Here is a 16,714-nt window from a genome sequence, read left to right as displayed (position 1 = left end):
GTGTGTTCGGGTTAATAGTCAGCTATCATCATCCATACAAATACGCAATGGCATGCGACAAGGTTGTCCCCTGTCCCCTGTATATTTTGGTGATAGTCGACTCAGAGGTCGATGCCCTAAGGCCCACCCTCCCATTCAAATGGAGCCCAGAAGAGCTTACATACTTGGGTGTGGTGATCACGGCAGATCTGAAAAAAAAAAAAAAACTTATGAAAAATTATGAATCTCTGTTAACCAGACTGGAAACAGACTTTAATAAGTGGAAAAATGGTCCCTTTGTCCTGGTTCGGGAGATTCAGCACAGTGAAAATAAATGCCTGCCTAGAGTTCTTTATATTCTCCAAACGGTTCCCATTAGTTTGCCGTGGTCATTTCTAACACAAGTCAGGAAAATTATAATGAATTTCATATGGGGAGGGAGTAGGCCTAGGCGTAACTGGAAGGCCCTTACTAGCCTAAGGGAATAGGGTGGCATAAGTATACCGAACATCTCTTTATATTACAAAGCATCATTGACCAGACGGATCCTAGACTTGCTCCATAACAGATCACAGAGGCTGTGGGTTGAAGTAGAGCAAGACTCAACTCTCTTTAATGGTCTGTGCCTTATGTGGCTCCCAGGCAAAGGGACTGTCCCCATTTATGGAAGATATGGTGACTGCTTGTATAGGGCCAGCGACTAAAACGGGCCTGATCACTCCCTTGGTAGGAAACCCGGATATTCCCAATTTTATAAGTGGCTCTCCTTTGACGAACAATATTTCAGACACGATCCTCAGGGTCCGGGACATTACTCTGAGTGTTGGATTCAAAAAGACCAGCGACCCCCACCCGGAGCGTGGTTTCAGTACCTACAGCTATGCCACTATGCGGGGGCACTGGGGGATGCGCGACAGCTAAGACGCCTCCTCACCCCCTTCGAGAAACTGTGCATTTCGACCAACATAGTCCAACAGAGTTTCTCAACGCTGTACTGGATGTTCCTAGAGGAAGATATGAGCAATAGTAATAGGGATGTAGAACGAGAATGGGAAAGATCTCAGTGTTATGTCCCCAGAGGAGTCTTGGAAAAAAAACTATATCTTGACCCATAAAATGAACGTATCCAGCAAAATGCAAGAACTAAATTATAAAATACTGACCCGATGGTATCAGACCCCAGTGAGGCTTACCAGGATATTCCCCCAGTATCCAGATACCTGCTGGCGATGCCTTTTGGGGACTGGGTCCCTAATCCGCCTCTGGTTGCCCCCTGATCCGCCCCCTCTGGCAGGAGGTTAACACCCTCTATTCCTCAGTTTGCAGAAACCGAATAGTGTTCACACCGGAGATAGCACTGCTGTCCTGTCTAGGATCCCAGGCTCCCTAACGTGTGCTAAGGGTTCTCTGCTCAGATTCTTCATACTGGCCATGTGCCAGATAATTCCTAGGAACTGGAGATTTACAACACCACCCTCTAGACTGATGTGGTTGGAAGCCTTAGATCATTTAAAATACATGGAGGAACTGTGTGCAAGAGACGAAATGAGACATGTCAAATGTTTCACAACGTGGATGACATGGAACCAGTTCCGCTTCTCTCCAGACCTAAACGTGTGGCTTGAGTGGTATCTTACCCACCACATACACAAACAACAACCTAGCCAACACCACAAGATACCATTTCCTTCTCCTCAGAGACCGGACCGTATTCCACCCTACCCCCCCCCCCCCCCACCCCCCAATAACCCTCTTTTTCCGCCCCTCCTTTCTCTCTTCTCTCCTTTCTTGTTTATCTGGATTTTATTTTTTCTGTTCTTTTTGTTTTCTTTGATTCTAAGTATCAGGTCACATATTTGATATATGATTGGTAAAATATTCTAGAGTTATATAAGAGGTATTACATAACTAAAATAACTGTCTTAGAAAATTGGAAATGCAATCTGAAGAATGAGGACAGATTTTTTGCATGTCAATTTTGTTTATTCGATAACTGGTTTTTACAATTCAGTATTCATTGTATCTCATTGACAGACTAAATAAACACTTTTTTTGAACCATAAACATATATATTGTACAAAAAGATATAAATATATAAATCTTATACCCAGTGTAATCGGAGGCTGGTGGTTTTCCATCATGACGTCCTTGTACAGATCCTTGTGTTCTTCTAAATACTCCCACTCCTCCATGGAGAAATAGACAGCGACATCCTGACACCTAATAGGAACCTGACAACACAATGATACCATCATTACCCAGACTCCTCTAGTACTGTTACTGTATAATTACCCAGCATTCCCAGCAGTGTCACCTCTCCAGTCAGCAGCTCAGTGATCTTGTTGGTGAGTTCTAGGATCTTCTGCTCATGTATCGGTAAGTGAGGAGGAGCCTCTGTGATGGGGCTCTGGCTCCTGCTCCATCCTCCTGACTCATGGAGATGGCTGTTGGGAGTCGCATCATCACCGGATGTCTTCTTCACTATTATGTAATCCTGTGTATGGAGAGAGACATGTAGAGGACTGAACCCAGTATTCATCCCACAGTAGAAAGTGAGAGATTGTGATCCCGCTGTATGGGGTCTGGTGAGACCACATCTGGAATACTGAACTCATTTACTATTTAAAATACAACTGTTTTCTGGTGCAAGTTACAGCAGAAAACTGTCTCACATGCTTGCGCCACATTTATCATGTGTTTTTAGACACTTTTTCTGACTTTCGTGAAAAAGGCGTGTGGCCGAAGTTGCACCAAATTGCTGCGTTTGTCACCCAAATTTTGGTCTAGTCTACTATTGTGTTCAGTTCTGGAGACCTCACTTACGAGAAGACATTGATAAACTAGAACAAGTCCAAGAACAAGATACAAGAATGGTGGAAGATCTTGTTTTTTAACCTTGCTTTATTCAGAAAATTACAATATTAAAACGATCATAGAGATGCAGAATTTGTACAATATTTTTTTTTGTGAAGTGAAAGGGGTATCTTCTCCCTAGTATCTAGTATGGAAATAAACAAGCTCTGTTGTCATAGATTATAATAAACAAGTCAACAAACATATTAGCTTTTGTGTTGGTAAATTATGAATGGACCCCATTGACTGTAAGGCCCTTATGTCCACGGGGAAAATCAGGCCGCCGTGGATTCTTCATGCAAAATCCCGCAGCGGGTCCCTCCTTTCCCGCGGACATGAGGCCTAAAAATAAGAATTTACTTACCTGTCCGGAATCTGCGGATCTGCCCTCCGTCGCAGCCAGATCTTCTTTCTTCGGCCAGGCGGATGTGCTCGGCACGCCAGCAGCGTGCCGCGCATGCGCCGTGCACTTCTCATTTTAAACTCCTGCTCTCCTGCGCCGGAGAGCAGGAATTCAGGTGCGGGTGTGCCACGGATCCGAACTGCTTTCATAGGCTTCAATAGAAGCCTGCGGGAGCCGTTCCCGCGGGAGACCCGCACTAAAATGGAGCATGCTGCGGGTGTTTTCCCGCACACGCAATCCGCGCCTCAAAGGAAAATGACATCTGCAGGTATTTAATTACCTATGGGGTGCGGATCATGCTTGCGGGTGACCCGCTGTGGATCTATCCCCATGGACATGAGGCCTAAAGGTTTGGACTCCGTTCAGCATTTTATGACGGATCTGTGACGGAATCTCCAAATGCAAATGTGAACATAGTCTCAGTCTGACTTACTCATAATACAATAAAGACAATAGAATTATAGAAAAGTTTACCTCTCCGGTCAGCAGGGAGATGATCTCCAAGGTGAAGCTTAATATTCTCTTGGTAATCTCATTGCTATTCTTCTCCATCCTCGGTGGGTCATTCATGTGTGATATACAAGACTTCAATTACTAAGAGTTCAGAGAAACAGCTTCTTAGAGCTTTCACATGTCATATAGAGGGATTCACTGCACATCCACACACACTGACTGGCACTTTGATTAGAGCCACCGGCCCTTCCATGATTGGAGCTTCTTGTATGGAAATTATACCTGTGGCTTTGAAATACAGTATAAAATCTACCCCCACCAGCTCAGAGATGGAGAAGAGATCCTGCTCCCCTATGTGTACAGTGTATGGAGACATCATAGCAGCAGTCTACACCCACCAGCTCAGAGATGGAGAAGAGATCCTGCTCCCCATGTGTACAGTGTATGGAGACATAGCAGCAGTCTACACCCACCAGCACAGAGATGGAGAAGAGATCCTGCTCCCTATGTGTACAGTGTATGGAGACATCATAGCAGCAGTCTACACCCACCAGCTCAGAGATAGAGAAGAGATCCTGCTCCCTGTGTGTACAGTGTATGGAGACATCATAGCAGCAGTCTACACCCACCAGCTCAGAGATGGAGAAGAGATCCTGCTCCCCTATGTGTACAGTGTATGGAGACATCATAGCAGCAGTCTACACCCACCAGCTCAGAGATAGAGAAGAGATCCTGCTCCCCTATGTGTACAGTGTATGGAGACATCATAGCAGCAGTCTACACCCACCAGCTCAGAGATAGAGAAGAGATCCTGCTCCCCTATGTGTACAGTGTATGGAGACATCATAGCAGCAGTCTACACCCACCAACTCAGAGATAGTGAAGAGATCCTGCTCTCCTATGTGTACAGTGTATGGAGACATCATAGCAGCAGTCTACACCCACCAACTCAGAGATAGTGAAGAGATCCTGCTCTCCTATGTGTGCAGTGTATGGAGACATCATAGCAGCAGTCTACACCCACCAACTCAGAGATAGTGAAGAGATCCTGCTCCCTATGTGTACAGTGTATGGAGACATCATAGCAGCAGTCTACACCCACCAACTCAGAGATAGTGAAGAGATCCTGCTCCCTATGTGTACAGTGTATGGAGACATCATAGCAGCAGTCTACACCCACCAACTCAGAGATAGAGAAGAGATCCTGCTCTCCTATGTGTGCAGTGTATGGAGACATCATAGCAGCAGTCTACACCCACCAACTCAGAGATAGTGAAGAGATCCTGCTCCCTATGTGTACAGTGTATGGAGACATCATAGCAGCAGTCTACACCCGCCAGCTCAGAGATAGAGAAGAGATCCTGTCCTCCTATGTGTACATTGTATATACTGCATGTAGATGTGGGATCTCATACATCGTTCTGTGGCTTTCAGGCTTTACATTCCATATTGTTGCTGTTAGCTGTTCACTACCTTCGGTGACCCTACAGACGAGCTCCCTCCATGTTTTCACACTGGACTCTGACCTCTCCTTTGCCCCCCCATATCCAATCTCTGGCCCAAACATGCCACATGCACCTCAGAAATATTGCTAAAATACGTCCGTTCCTAACCACGGACACGCTAAAGACGCTAGTGGTTGCGCTCATCCACTCCCAGCTTAACTACTGCAACTCGCTACTCATTGGCCTCACCCGCACTAGACTCGCTCCACTCCAATCCATACTAAATGCAGCAGCTAGGCTCATTTTTCTATCCAGTCGTTATTCAGACGCCTCTGCATTATGCCAGTCGCTGCATTGGCTGCCCATCCACTGCAGAACTAAATTTAAACTCCTCTACCTCACTCACAAAGCTCTGCATGGCGCTGCGCCACCATACATCGCCTCCCTACTGTCAGTACACCACCCAGCCCGCTCACTCCGATCGGCTAACACCCTCAGACTAAACACCCCTGTAATACGAACCTCACATGCTCGCATACAGGACTTCACCAGAGCAGCACCCATCCTCTGGAACGCTCTACCCCAAGGCATCCGGATGATTCCCGATGCACGAAATTTCAGACGTGCCTTAAAAACGCACCTCTTCAGGGAAGCATACCAAATCTCCTGACCTAGTCCCTCGCCCCTCCCTATGGTGCTCCACCCTGTTTGCCTTCTGATAAATGATCTGTACATAAAATTTCCTATTGCCTGTGTTCCCCACCCCCTGCACCTCCTGTACCATCCTCAACCCATCTGTGTCTAACCCAATATACCTCACATTGTATTTGTTGCAATTGTTGTATTGTTTTGCATTTATCCATGCCTGAAAGCGCTGCGGAATAAGTTGGCGCTATACAAATAAAGATTATTATTATTATTATTTTTCGGTTTTGCACGGCTTCTTTCAGCTGTGTGATATCCATGCCAGTATCAGCCAGATCTGTGTATTACACTTCATGTCCGTTGGACGTCTTCTCACCCGCCAGCGGGGGGCAGTGTCTACATCCTCCAGCTGCGTCTATCCTTGCCAGACGGCCGATCAGGTCGGCACTCAGAGAAGCTTCATTGCAAGACTCACCTCTCACAGTTTTAGAAATGTTACCGGAAGATGCGACAAACCCTCCGCCACCTCTTACCTGCCGGCCGGAGTCACACGCAGAGCTCTGATATCAGTGTGCTGTATATATGTAGCCTCTGGCTGATTACAGAGACAACAGCACACCAGCTGTGACCATAGCAACAGGTAAAGGACCTGCGAGAAGTCACCATCATGTGATCAGTATATAAGGGGCGGAGCTCAGCAGTGAGGAGCAGTGGTGGCTAAAGGACCTGTGATGATGTCACGATCATGTGATCAGTATATAAGGGGCAGAGCTCAGCAGTGAGAAGTGGTGGCTAAAGGACCTGTGATGATGTCACTATCATGTGATCAGTATATAAGGGGGCGGAGCTCAGCAGTGAGAATAAGGCTGGCTTCACACAAACATACATGTATTTGTGCACGTATGAGTGTAGCATTTTTACACGCACATTGGTGTATTTTACTGTACTTTTATCACACACAAAGGCACGTGTATTTGCCTACAGCAAAAAAAATACCGCATTACGCACCGTAATAGTCCATTGAAATCATTGGGAGCGCAGAAATACGCTGCAAACCTACGTATGCGACTCATATTTTGTCACTCGGAGCGTAAATACTGCCGAAAGTCAGAAAAACATGAGACAAAGGTGTATTTTGGCCGCATATTCACAGATCCGATTACATATACGCCCGTGTGAATGTGCCCTACGTGGTGGCAGTAGGAGGTGTGATGATGTCGCCATCATGTGATCAGTACATGAGGGGGCAGCGCTTTGTAAGGAGGGGAAGTAGGAAAGTAACGGATTTAGTGTTTTCTTGGCAGGCATGAGGGTCTTCACTAGGCCCTCAGCTACCATGACAACCGTTTTGGCTTTGGATTTAAAGGAGAGCGATGGGGTGATGGAGGAGCCCCCACTATTCCTAACGGCTTAGATGCTGCAGACACTGTTGACCATGATAAGTAAGTAGTTATATCGACCGGATCGGAGATCTCCTCGATTCTGGGCGTTTGGTGGAAGCTGTGACAAAACTGGCACTCATCATGGATGGAGTGGCTCCTTTGCCGGGCCGGACTGGGAATCGAATTTAGTTCCAGCATTTGAAATTGCAGCAGCTAATTGGCGTCGTCACTGCGAAGTAAATATATAGCATTTCATGTTAGCGTCTTTCCACTGACGCCATAAGTGTACTTCACAGAGTGGGTGTGCTGGAAGACGTCATCTCCAGATAGTGCCACCTAATTAACCCGGGCACTGCGAGGAAAAAGGGAAAATTATGATGGAAAGCGTGCCAAGTCAGCAAAGAAAAAGTGCTGTTAAAATCCACTCCCAGCCCTAATGGTGGACGGGTAGTAAAGCGACTGATGAGGGCAGGTAAGATGAAAACACCACCAGCCCTAATGGTGGACTGGTAGTAAATGAGGGATATACATAGGATGTGGCATAAATTCCATAGAGCAGAGAAAGGGTTAATGGGCAAATCTGTAGAGATCCATGTAGGATAGTGAGGGGGTGAGTGAGGAATATCTTGGGTGGTATAGGACAGAGAAATGGTAGTTTGATAAGGAGAGAGAACTACAATGCTCAGGCGGTATCGATCCTGAGAGAAAATTAAAGGTATAGAATATAAGAGTGAACTACAAATTCCATCATGCTCCAGCGGTTATGTGAGATCAAAGGACATTACAAGGAAAGAGATAAGAGAACTACAAGTCCCAGCATCTGCCTGGCACCGTGCTCTCATCCATCACTTGACCTCTCCTCCATACAAAGCTCTGCCCCCTCTTGTCACATGATGGCAACATCATTGCAGGTCCATCACTACTGCTTGTCCTATTTAATGCCGATCTCCATCCGCTTGTTTCGGTCACATGATGGTGACATCATCACATGTCCAGAAGCAAAACATTTACTGACAGAGCAGCGCCCATAGCCGACTTCGGTCCATTTAATATTTGCTGGAATTGCCATGGGGTCCAGAGGGAAGAACCCACATCTAGGGCCGTATTTACATAGGCGAGTGCGAGATCGGTCTGAGAAACATGGAGCGATGTCACTCTTAAATCTGCGATTTCTATCCAAGTGCGACGCATTTTTCATGTGTATTAAAATCGCTTGTTGTTTCATAACGGTTGCACGTGGCTGCGAGTTTCGTGTGATTTTTAACTCACCCATAGCAAATAATGGTCGGGTTTTCTGTGATATCACGAAAAAATAGGACATGCTGCAGTCTTCCCGCCTGTGTAAACGAACCCATTGCAAACAATGGGTTAATACATTGCACGAGTTTTAGGTGTCGGACAAAGTCACAGAATGTAAATAAGCACTCAGGCTTATGGTTAAGGGCTCTTACCCACTGGCGATAGACTTTTGTGCGATGTGAGAGTGAGTAAAAATGCACGATTACGAAACCAATGGTTTTCAATGGTTTCATACTCATTCGCAATTTGTTCACTCAACCCAAGTTAGGATAAAAAAAAAAAAGCTGAGATGTCACTCATTATTTTCAATGGGGTCGGTGGCAGCAGTGCTAGCCCTATTGAAATCAATGGGGGAAAAAAAATCACGAAACAGCCTTAGGATTCCCTATAGCAAGGAGAGAGAGGGCACTGAGCTACAGGGCATCTCCTACATATCTCCCCATATTCAGAGATATAGGGGACAGGGCTAGAGGACTTTCCCAGGGTTTACCCTAGAGCAAGTGCAAGAAGGTGTGGCTAGAGGGGTACTCATAGTTATTCTTCTCTAGCCAAGAGACGGGGTGGGCCTAGAGGGCAGATCCATCTAACCACTCCCCCTCTTGGCTAAAGAATCACTATGAGAACACCTCTAGCCCTGCCCGCTCTTTGACAAGAGAAGAATCAATATGAGAACCTCTCTAGCCCCACCTCCCTACTCACAGAAGCCCTCTAGCCCTACCCCCTATCTCTCCAACTATGGGGAGATGTGTAGGAGAGCTCCTGTAGCTCTGCCCCCCTCTCTCTCTCTCTCTCCTAGCTGTGGAGGGATTCCAAGGCGGTTTCACGATCTTGTCCCATTGTTTTCAGTTTGGCTGGCGCTACTGCCGCCCGCCCAATTGGAAGCAATAGGTGATATCGCAGATTTTTTTTAATCACAACTTGGCTTGAGTGATCACATTGTAAATGAGACAGAAACCATTGGTTTCGTCATCATACGTTTTCACTCTCTCTTGCGTCGCAAGAAAATCTCTCGCTAGTGTGGAAGAGCCCTAACGGTGTTTTCCAGGGAGATGCTATTGATGGTGTATCTTTAGGATAGCTCATTAATCGCTGATCAGCTGGGGTCTGTCGCTCGGAACCCCCACCGATCAGCTGATTGTGGTGCTCTTACTGGGTGCACAATTACACAGGGGTCGGAGCGGAAGCAGCAGATATCTCTGCTCCAACCTCCTGGCCGGCGCTTGCAACTGCAAGTGCAGCTTTCTTTGAACTCAACATGAGTCGTGCCTGCAGTTACAAGATCCGTCCACCTCATGTAGGTCGGCGCAGAGACATCTGCATATTCTGCTCCGACTGCTGTGTATTTACGACACTGTCAGCGGGCGCACAATCAGCTGATCGGTCGGTGATGGACCCCAGCTGATCAACTATCGATGACCTGATCCTGAGGACACATCATAAATAGTTTTCTCCCTGAAGAACCGCTTTTATGTACAAGAGCAATATTTTTGCTCGCACTGTGCGCAAGCAAAAAATTGCAGCAAGTCCTATTTTTGGATGATTCTGCTCCAATAAATAATCACCCATTATTTTCTAAGGGAGCCCCAAAAAATTGCATCGCACATACATGTAAGGCTGCATTCACACGAACGTATATCGGCTCGGTTTTCACGCTGAGCCGATATACGTCGTCCTCATCTGCAGGGGGGGGGGGGGGGGGGGATGGAAGAGCCAGTCTCTACCCTGTGATGGGACGTCAGATCCAGGAAGCAGAGTGAGGGTGCTTAAATGTGGTGTAAGCCCAATTGGGGGCAGATGCCTGACAGGTCGTCCCAGTGATGATCATCGCTCAGTGATTGGAGCCGGAGCAGCCAGGGATTTTTCTGACCCGCCCACCTCCACTCACAGTAAACAGGCAGTTGTTAATAGATGAACGACTGCCTGTTTGCACGGGCCGATCCGTCGTTAAGTTCTAGTACATGAAGAAACTGAACGATGACCAAATTTATCATTCAGTCATGCATGAATTAAAACCCCCTTCACATGCAAAAATTGCACACACAATACGCAGAAAACAGAAGCCATTGGTTGCTATGGACTTGTTCACATGCGCATATGTTTCCAAAAACACGGCATGCTCCATTTTCCTGCATTTTTGTACACCAAAAGTCACCATAGAAGTTGATAAAGATGCACAAATGCGTGCAAAATATGGTATATGTGTGAAACACTGCGTAATTGTACAGGAAAAAAAACACATCTGAAACTCAAAAGCGGCATTTTTTTCCGTACGTAAATGAACATGAATTGTGGGTGCAAAAACACTTATGTGAGGGGCTATAGGCTGCCTTCACACTGCAATAAAAAGGTGCAATTTTTTGTGCGATGCGAGTGTTCGAGAAAACGCAGAATTATGAAACTCATGATTTTTTTTTTTTAGGTTTACCTATGGAGCCTTTGTTTTATCACAAGGCAACATACGAACCTCATTCACTAAAAGCCAAATATTGCATAAAATGTTTACAAAGAGGTAGAAAAAAAACTTTATTAAGAAGGGGAAAAAAAAGACGATGATTCAAACATTACAGCAACATAACGATGTTCACAGCAGGATGACGGAAGACTCTAGTGCTTAGCGATTCATTTAAAAATCCCCGCCTCCTGAAAGGACTGTGCTGATTGGGTGAGTGCTCAGCCAATTACAGCTAGTGCTTAGCTAATCATGAATAAATGAATAGCTAAGCACTAGCTGTAATTGGCTGACCACTCAGCCAATAGCTAAGCACTAGCTGTTATTAGCTGAATGCTCAGCCAATCAGCACAGCCCTTTCAGGAGGCGGGGACTTTTAAATCCCCGCCTACTGAAAGTGCTGGATAGCAGTGTTAGGGATCCAGCCCGGAGACGCATCTGAGCGGCGGAAAGGCGAGTAATTTTTTTTTTAACCACTTGATGATTTTCAGGGAAAGGCTTATATTTCAAGCCCTTCCCCAAAAATCATGCTGCAGGGTTTGCCACAAACCACTGCTTTCAATGGGACCGGCAGCAGCGCAGATCCCATTGAAAGCAACGGGATAGCATGCTGCACTTCTGCCACAGCTGTCACAGGACAGGAATATAGTCAGAGTCCTCAGCAAGAAGACATTCTACTTCATTATGTTGAAACTGAATGTTGAAAATTTTACATTAAGATGAAAACCTAAAATCTTGAATTGCAAAAAACTGTAGCTTACAGAGAAAAACTAATTTTAGATTTGAGATCGGCTCACTCCAATTAAGAACAAGTGTTTTTATGGATGCAATAAAAATGTTATTATTCTGTGTAAATACATGCAGCGACTGAACAATGTTCCATGTAAACAGGCCACTGCCCACTTATGAATGTGGGTCTGCTCACTGTGAATTGATCCGGTCTGCTCCTCCTCCATTCAGTCAGTGATTCTCCTTCCTTTATAAAAGTACAGGAACGATTATCTGACCTGTCAGGCATTTGTGCCCAACAGATCATCCTGTGTAAAAGCACCCTTAGTCAATGCTCACTCTGCAAATGATTATCTCTTCCATACATGTGAATGGGGTTGATTCTGCAGCATGCACATCGATTCTCCAAGCCTCAATCAAATGAATGGGACAGTCCTAGACATTCCTGCAACAAAAACTGCTCCATGTATTTAGACCCTTTGGGAGGATCCAGTGCCTTGTATACATCTCAGACATTTTCTATGTTCTTGACATCTGTGGTATTACAATGTGTAGAGCTAGAGCTCTACACAAAAAAAATACAGAACACAGGGTTCGTAAATGGGACGAATTCTTCAAAATCTTTTTCTGCTCTTAAAGTACTTCCAACATTCCACACCATGATTCTTTAAGGAGTTTGAAAACTTAGACTTCCTTGAAAAATATTTCACACCTACAGAACATCAAGACGGCTGCTCTGTGCGACATCTCTGAGGAGTCCTGCACTTGGCATTAGTACTAAAACATTTCCCATTTTCTAAACATGAAAACAGATTCTCTCCTGTGTGAAGTTTCTGATGTTTAACCAAATTTAATTTCCGCGCAAAACATTTCCCACATTCTGAACATGGAAACGGTTTCTCTCCTGTGTGAGTTCTCTGGTGTGTGATAAGTTGCGATTTTGTTTTAAAACATTTCCCACATTCGGAACATGAAAATGGTTTTTCTCCTGTGTGAATTCTCTGATGTATAACAAGATGTGATCTTTCTGTAAAACATTTCCCACATTCAGAACATGAAAATGGCTTCTCTCCTGTGTGAATTCTTGCATGTGGAACAAGATAGGATTTTTTTATAAAACACTTCCCACATTCTGAACAGGAATATGGCCTCTCCCCTGTGTGAATTCTCTCGTGAGAGACAAGATGTGATTTTTTTGGAAAACGTTTCCCACATTCTGAACAGGAATATGGTTTCTTCTCTGTGTGAATTCTCTGATGATCCTCCAGTTTGGCTTTAAAATGTGTTAGGAATAAAAATGAAAACAAGAAAATATATTATTCAGACTCTAAAAACATACATTTGTAGTATTTCTAATAGACAAAACAAATGTCAATTTTGATGCAGTGTGAGGTGCAGTTTTATGAGCCAAAGCCAGACGTTGATCCAGCAGGAAGGAGAAGGAGAAGTCCTTCCTTTATATTTCCTATTTCTTTTTAATTCACTGTTGGTTTTGGCTCAAAAACAGTCATATTATCTATTAAATCTATCTAAAAATTCCAGATTTCTTTGTCCAAGAGTGACTTCACATGTGTTATTGGCCTTTTATGCACAATAGCAAACACATTTTTTCTTTTCTGTCCTGTCACTGGAGGTCTCCTTTGATTGTTGCAGTCACTGCCATGCACTATAGCCTCCTATCTAATGCTTATCATGCACCATCTTAATGTTGCTTTCACTTTCATATCAGTCCCATGACACATCAGCACACCATTACATGATCAACTACAGCCTGTACAATCTCTGTAACAGGGCCATTACCATCTGTATTCAACTAAATCCGCTGCAGAACATAAATATACAGTCAAGAGGATGAGCTGTGATCTCCTCTATTATAACTGTGTGACAGGAGCATATAATCATCATCAGTAACTGATAGGAGTGTATATCGCTCTCTATACATTTTTTGTGTTATACTCCATGTAATAGCATCACAGACTGAGAAACTGACTACAAAATGAACACAAACTCAAGTAAATCAGAGTTGGTCAGAATTGAGATCACATGACCATCTGAGGAGAATGCAGCTAGGATATTCAGACAGAAAGGAATAACTAGCCAGGGTAACACTATCTCCCTTAAATAATGAAATAGAAAAAAAAATTATCCTGGAGTGGCTCTTCAGAGCTAAAGTGGATAACGAAGGGACAGCAACTATATGTTGGAGTGAATTACAAAAAAGTAAACTTTTACCAAGCTTTGTCTCAAAAAGCTACATTGAAAGATCTTAATAAAAATGACACTTAAATAAAACACCCTTAGGCCATTCTCACACTTGCTGCCTGGCCAGGCAAGGTGAGTACAATTTTTTTTTTTTTTTTAGTGTCAGAACCCCTTTAAAGATTCAACACCAAAAGTGCTAAAAAGTGCCAAACTAATATTTATATATTTAATATATATTAAATAGAAATGTTTTCACACCTTGTGATATAAGAGACTGGAGGTTTTCCATCATTATGTCTTCGTACAGACCCTTGTGTTTTCCTAAATACTCCCACTCCTCCATGGAGAAATAGACGGTGGCGTCCTGACACCTTATAGGAACCTGACAACACAATGATACCATCATTACCCAGACACCTCTAGTGCTGTTATTGTATAATGTCCCAGCATTCCTAGCAGTGTCACCTCTCCAGTCAGCAGCTCATTGATCTTGTTGGTGAGTTCTAGGATCTTCTGCTCATGTATCGGTAAGTGAGGAGGAGCCTCTGTGATGGGGCTCTGGCTCCTGCTCCATCCTCCTGACTCATGGAGATGGCTGTTGGGAGTCGCACCGTCACCCGATGTCTTCTTCACTATTGTGTAATCCTGTGTATGGAGACAGACAGACAGACAGACAGACAGACAGATGGACAATTGGGTGACTGGCACACTGGACAAAAAGGGCTACCACAGCATTTTGATATGCCATGCATTACCCTCTGGAAAGACATTGATCTAATACATACTCCTAGGTTATGTCAGAACTACTTAAAAAGACAAGAGCAAGGCGTTAGGCTTCAAAGAATGCAATGACCTGCAAAGTCTCCGGACTTAAACCGCACTGAGCTTTTATGGGATGAACTGGACAGAAGGGTGAAAGGAAACAAGAGCAGCACATTTGTGGGAACTTCTGCAACAATGTTGGGAAGAAATTTTTGAATAATATCTGAATGCAACTGTAGAAATTCAAAATTTGTAAAACTGTTATATCTGCTAGAGGTGGCTACTATGAGGAGTGAAAAATCTAGGATTTAATTTTTGGAAACAAAGTTAATCCGTTATTTTTATTCATCTTAACTTGTTTTTTGTTCTTTGCTTTCATTTTAAAGTCTACTTGAGACATTAAACTGTGTAAAAATCAGTAAAAACCTCCAGGCTGGCCATGTGATATTGTTGGTTCCCCACTGGTCCTATCATCCTCATTACAATTTTCCTTTTCCTTAAAGGCCCATTTACATGCAACGATTATCGCTCAAAATTCAAACCACCGCAGATGAGCGATAATCATTGCATGTAAATGGGCTTAAAATCCATTGTTCAGCCGCAGAGAGATAAAATATCTCTCAACAGACCACACGCTGTGTTCTCTGCGTGTGGCGGGAAAAATTACATTGTATTCTGCCAGAAGCCCATACGAGAACAATGCAGCTGTGTGCAGAGCCCAGCCCACATGCTGGTCTCAGCAAACAGCTCCCCAGAGGCCCTTTTACACAAACAATTAAGATGATAAAGTGTTGATGGACATTAAGTGTTGCTAAAACTTTTAATCTTTCAATCGTTTGAATTATTGTATTTGCGTGTAAATGGGCCTTTAGTCTGACTTCTTAAATAACAAAAAAAGGTTGATAGAAATAAAGAAAAGTTTACCTCTCCAGTCAGCAGGTAGATGATCTCCAAGGTGAAGCTCAATATTCTTTTGGTAATCTCATTCCTGTCTTTGTTCATCCTCGGTGGGTCATTCATGAGGACCATTTTGGATGAGAATGTGAGAGAACTGAATGAACTGGCGGGTTCTAGTACTGCCAGCCCTTTATGAGAAAAAGAGAGACTAAATCATACGGGGGAAATAATCATGTGTGATATACAGAACCTTAATTATTAAACACGGAGGGAAACAGGTTCTCAGACCCTTCAACACATTTTATATGAGCATTCTCATATAAAATGAGTCCTTCATTTATATTTCCCATTTCTTTTGAATCCCCCAGCTGGCTTTGGTTCAAAAGCAGCCATAGAAATATATGCAACTCCAGCCTTCTAAAGCACACTTTTCCATCTCTGCCTCCCCTTCGTCACCAGATTGCCTGGAGGTCACACTTTGGAGATCTCCTCTGTAAACTGCAGTAATTTCCATACAATGCAGCCACCAGTCTGATGCTTGTCAGGCACCACCTTGATGTTGCTTTCACTTTCCCATCAGTCCCATGATGCATCAGCACAGCGTTACATGATCAACTCCAGCCTGTACCATCTCTACAACACTGCTATTACCATCTGTATTCTATAGTCACCTAAATGAGCCACAGCCCATAAATATATAGTCAGGATAATGAGCTGTGATCTCTTATTATAACTGTGTGACAGGAGGCTCAAATCATCATCAGTAACTGTGATAAGAGTGTTTGTCCCCGTCGAGGTAGTTTCTGTGGTACACTCCACGTAATAGTTTCTCAGTCTTGTGTGACGCTGACTAGAAATTGAACACATAAACCCAAGCCACTTTGACCTTGCTGGACAGGTCACTCAAGGTATCAAACTCAAATTTTATGACTTTATGGCGGTGGGGAGGATGTCATAAATCTAGTGGCACCAAAATCATCCACCAAAGGTCACGCAAATGGGTCAAGGTGTGGTGCACGAAAAAGCCTGAAGGTATTATATTAGATTTGCTTACTCCATACTTCTCCCATGGGTGAAGAAAAATGTTGGAGAAGATTCACCCTTTTCTTTTCTGGATGGTGGGCAGGACCACAGTTGAGCTCTCAATCTCCCCCCCCCCCCCCTCCCCTCAGTGATAACACCAGGGGTGACCCGCACCTGCCGCACCCCTTACCCC

General features: G+C 44.2%; 3 protein-coding genes across 3 annotated transcripts in view; 1 reads left to right on the top strand and 2 right to left on the bottom strand.

Annotated features, from left to right (window-relative positions):
* LOC136607801 (zinc finger protein 605-like) overlaps positions 1-6,418 on the bottom strand; it is a 432,755-nt gene extending 426,337 nt beyond the window's left edge. The window contains exon 1 of the mRNA XM_066589065.1: positions 6,312-6,418. The gene's annotated coding sequence lies outside the window, so the exon portion shown is untranslated. The remainder of the gene's footprint in view (positions 1-6,311) is intronic.
* The window catches only part of LOC136612439 (zinc finger protein 721-like), a 564,334-nt gene that overhangs the window by 101,885 nt on the left and 445,735 nt on the right, over positions 1-16,714 (top strand). The gene's annotated exons all lie outside the window — the stretch shown is intronic.
* The window catches only part of LOC136615746 (zinc finger protein 585A-like), a 63,316-nt gene that overhangs the window by 35,547 nt on the left and 11,055 nt on the right, over positions 1-16,714 (bottom strand). The window contains exons 5-11 of the mRNA XM_066594179.1: positions 15,526-15,686; positions 14,305-14,484; positions 14,098-14,221; positions 12,362-12,910; positions 3,710-3,825; positions 2,294-2,473; positions 2,009-2,210 (exon numbers count right to left, since the gene is read on the bottom strand). Of these exons, the coding sequence (XP_066450276.1) occupies positions 2,009-2,210; positions 2,294-2,473; positions 3,710-3,825; positions 12,362-12,910; positions 14,098-14,221; positions 14,305-14,484; positions 15,526-15,686 (1,512 nt within the window). The remainder of the gene's footprint in view (positions 1-2,008; positions 2,211-2,293; positions 2,474-3,709; positions 3,826-12,361; positions 12,911-14,097; positions 14,222-14,304; positions 14,485-15,525; positions 15,687-16,714) is intronic.

The sequence above is a fragment of the Eleutherodactylus coqui genome, chromosome 1 (assembly GCF_035609145.1).
Source record: "Eleutherodactylus coqui strain aEleCoq1 chromosome 1, aEleCoq1.hap1, whole genome shotgun sequence".
Lineage (NCBI taxonomy): Eukaryota > Metazoa > Chordata > Amphibia > Anura > Eleutherodactylidae > Eleutherodactylus > Eleutherodactylus coqui.
Note: the sequence above shows the minus strand (reverse complement) of the source record. Positions and strands in the feature narration are given on the sequence as shown.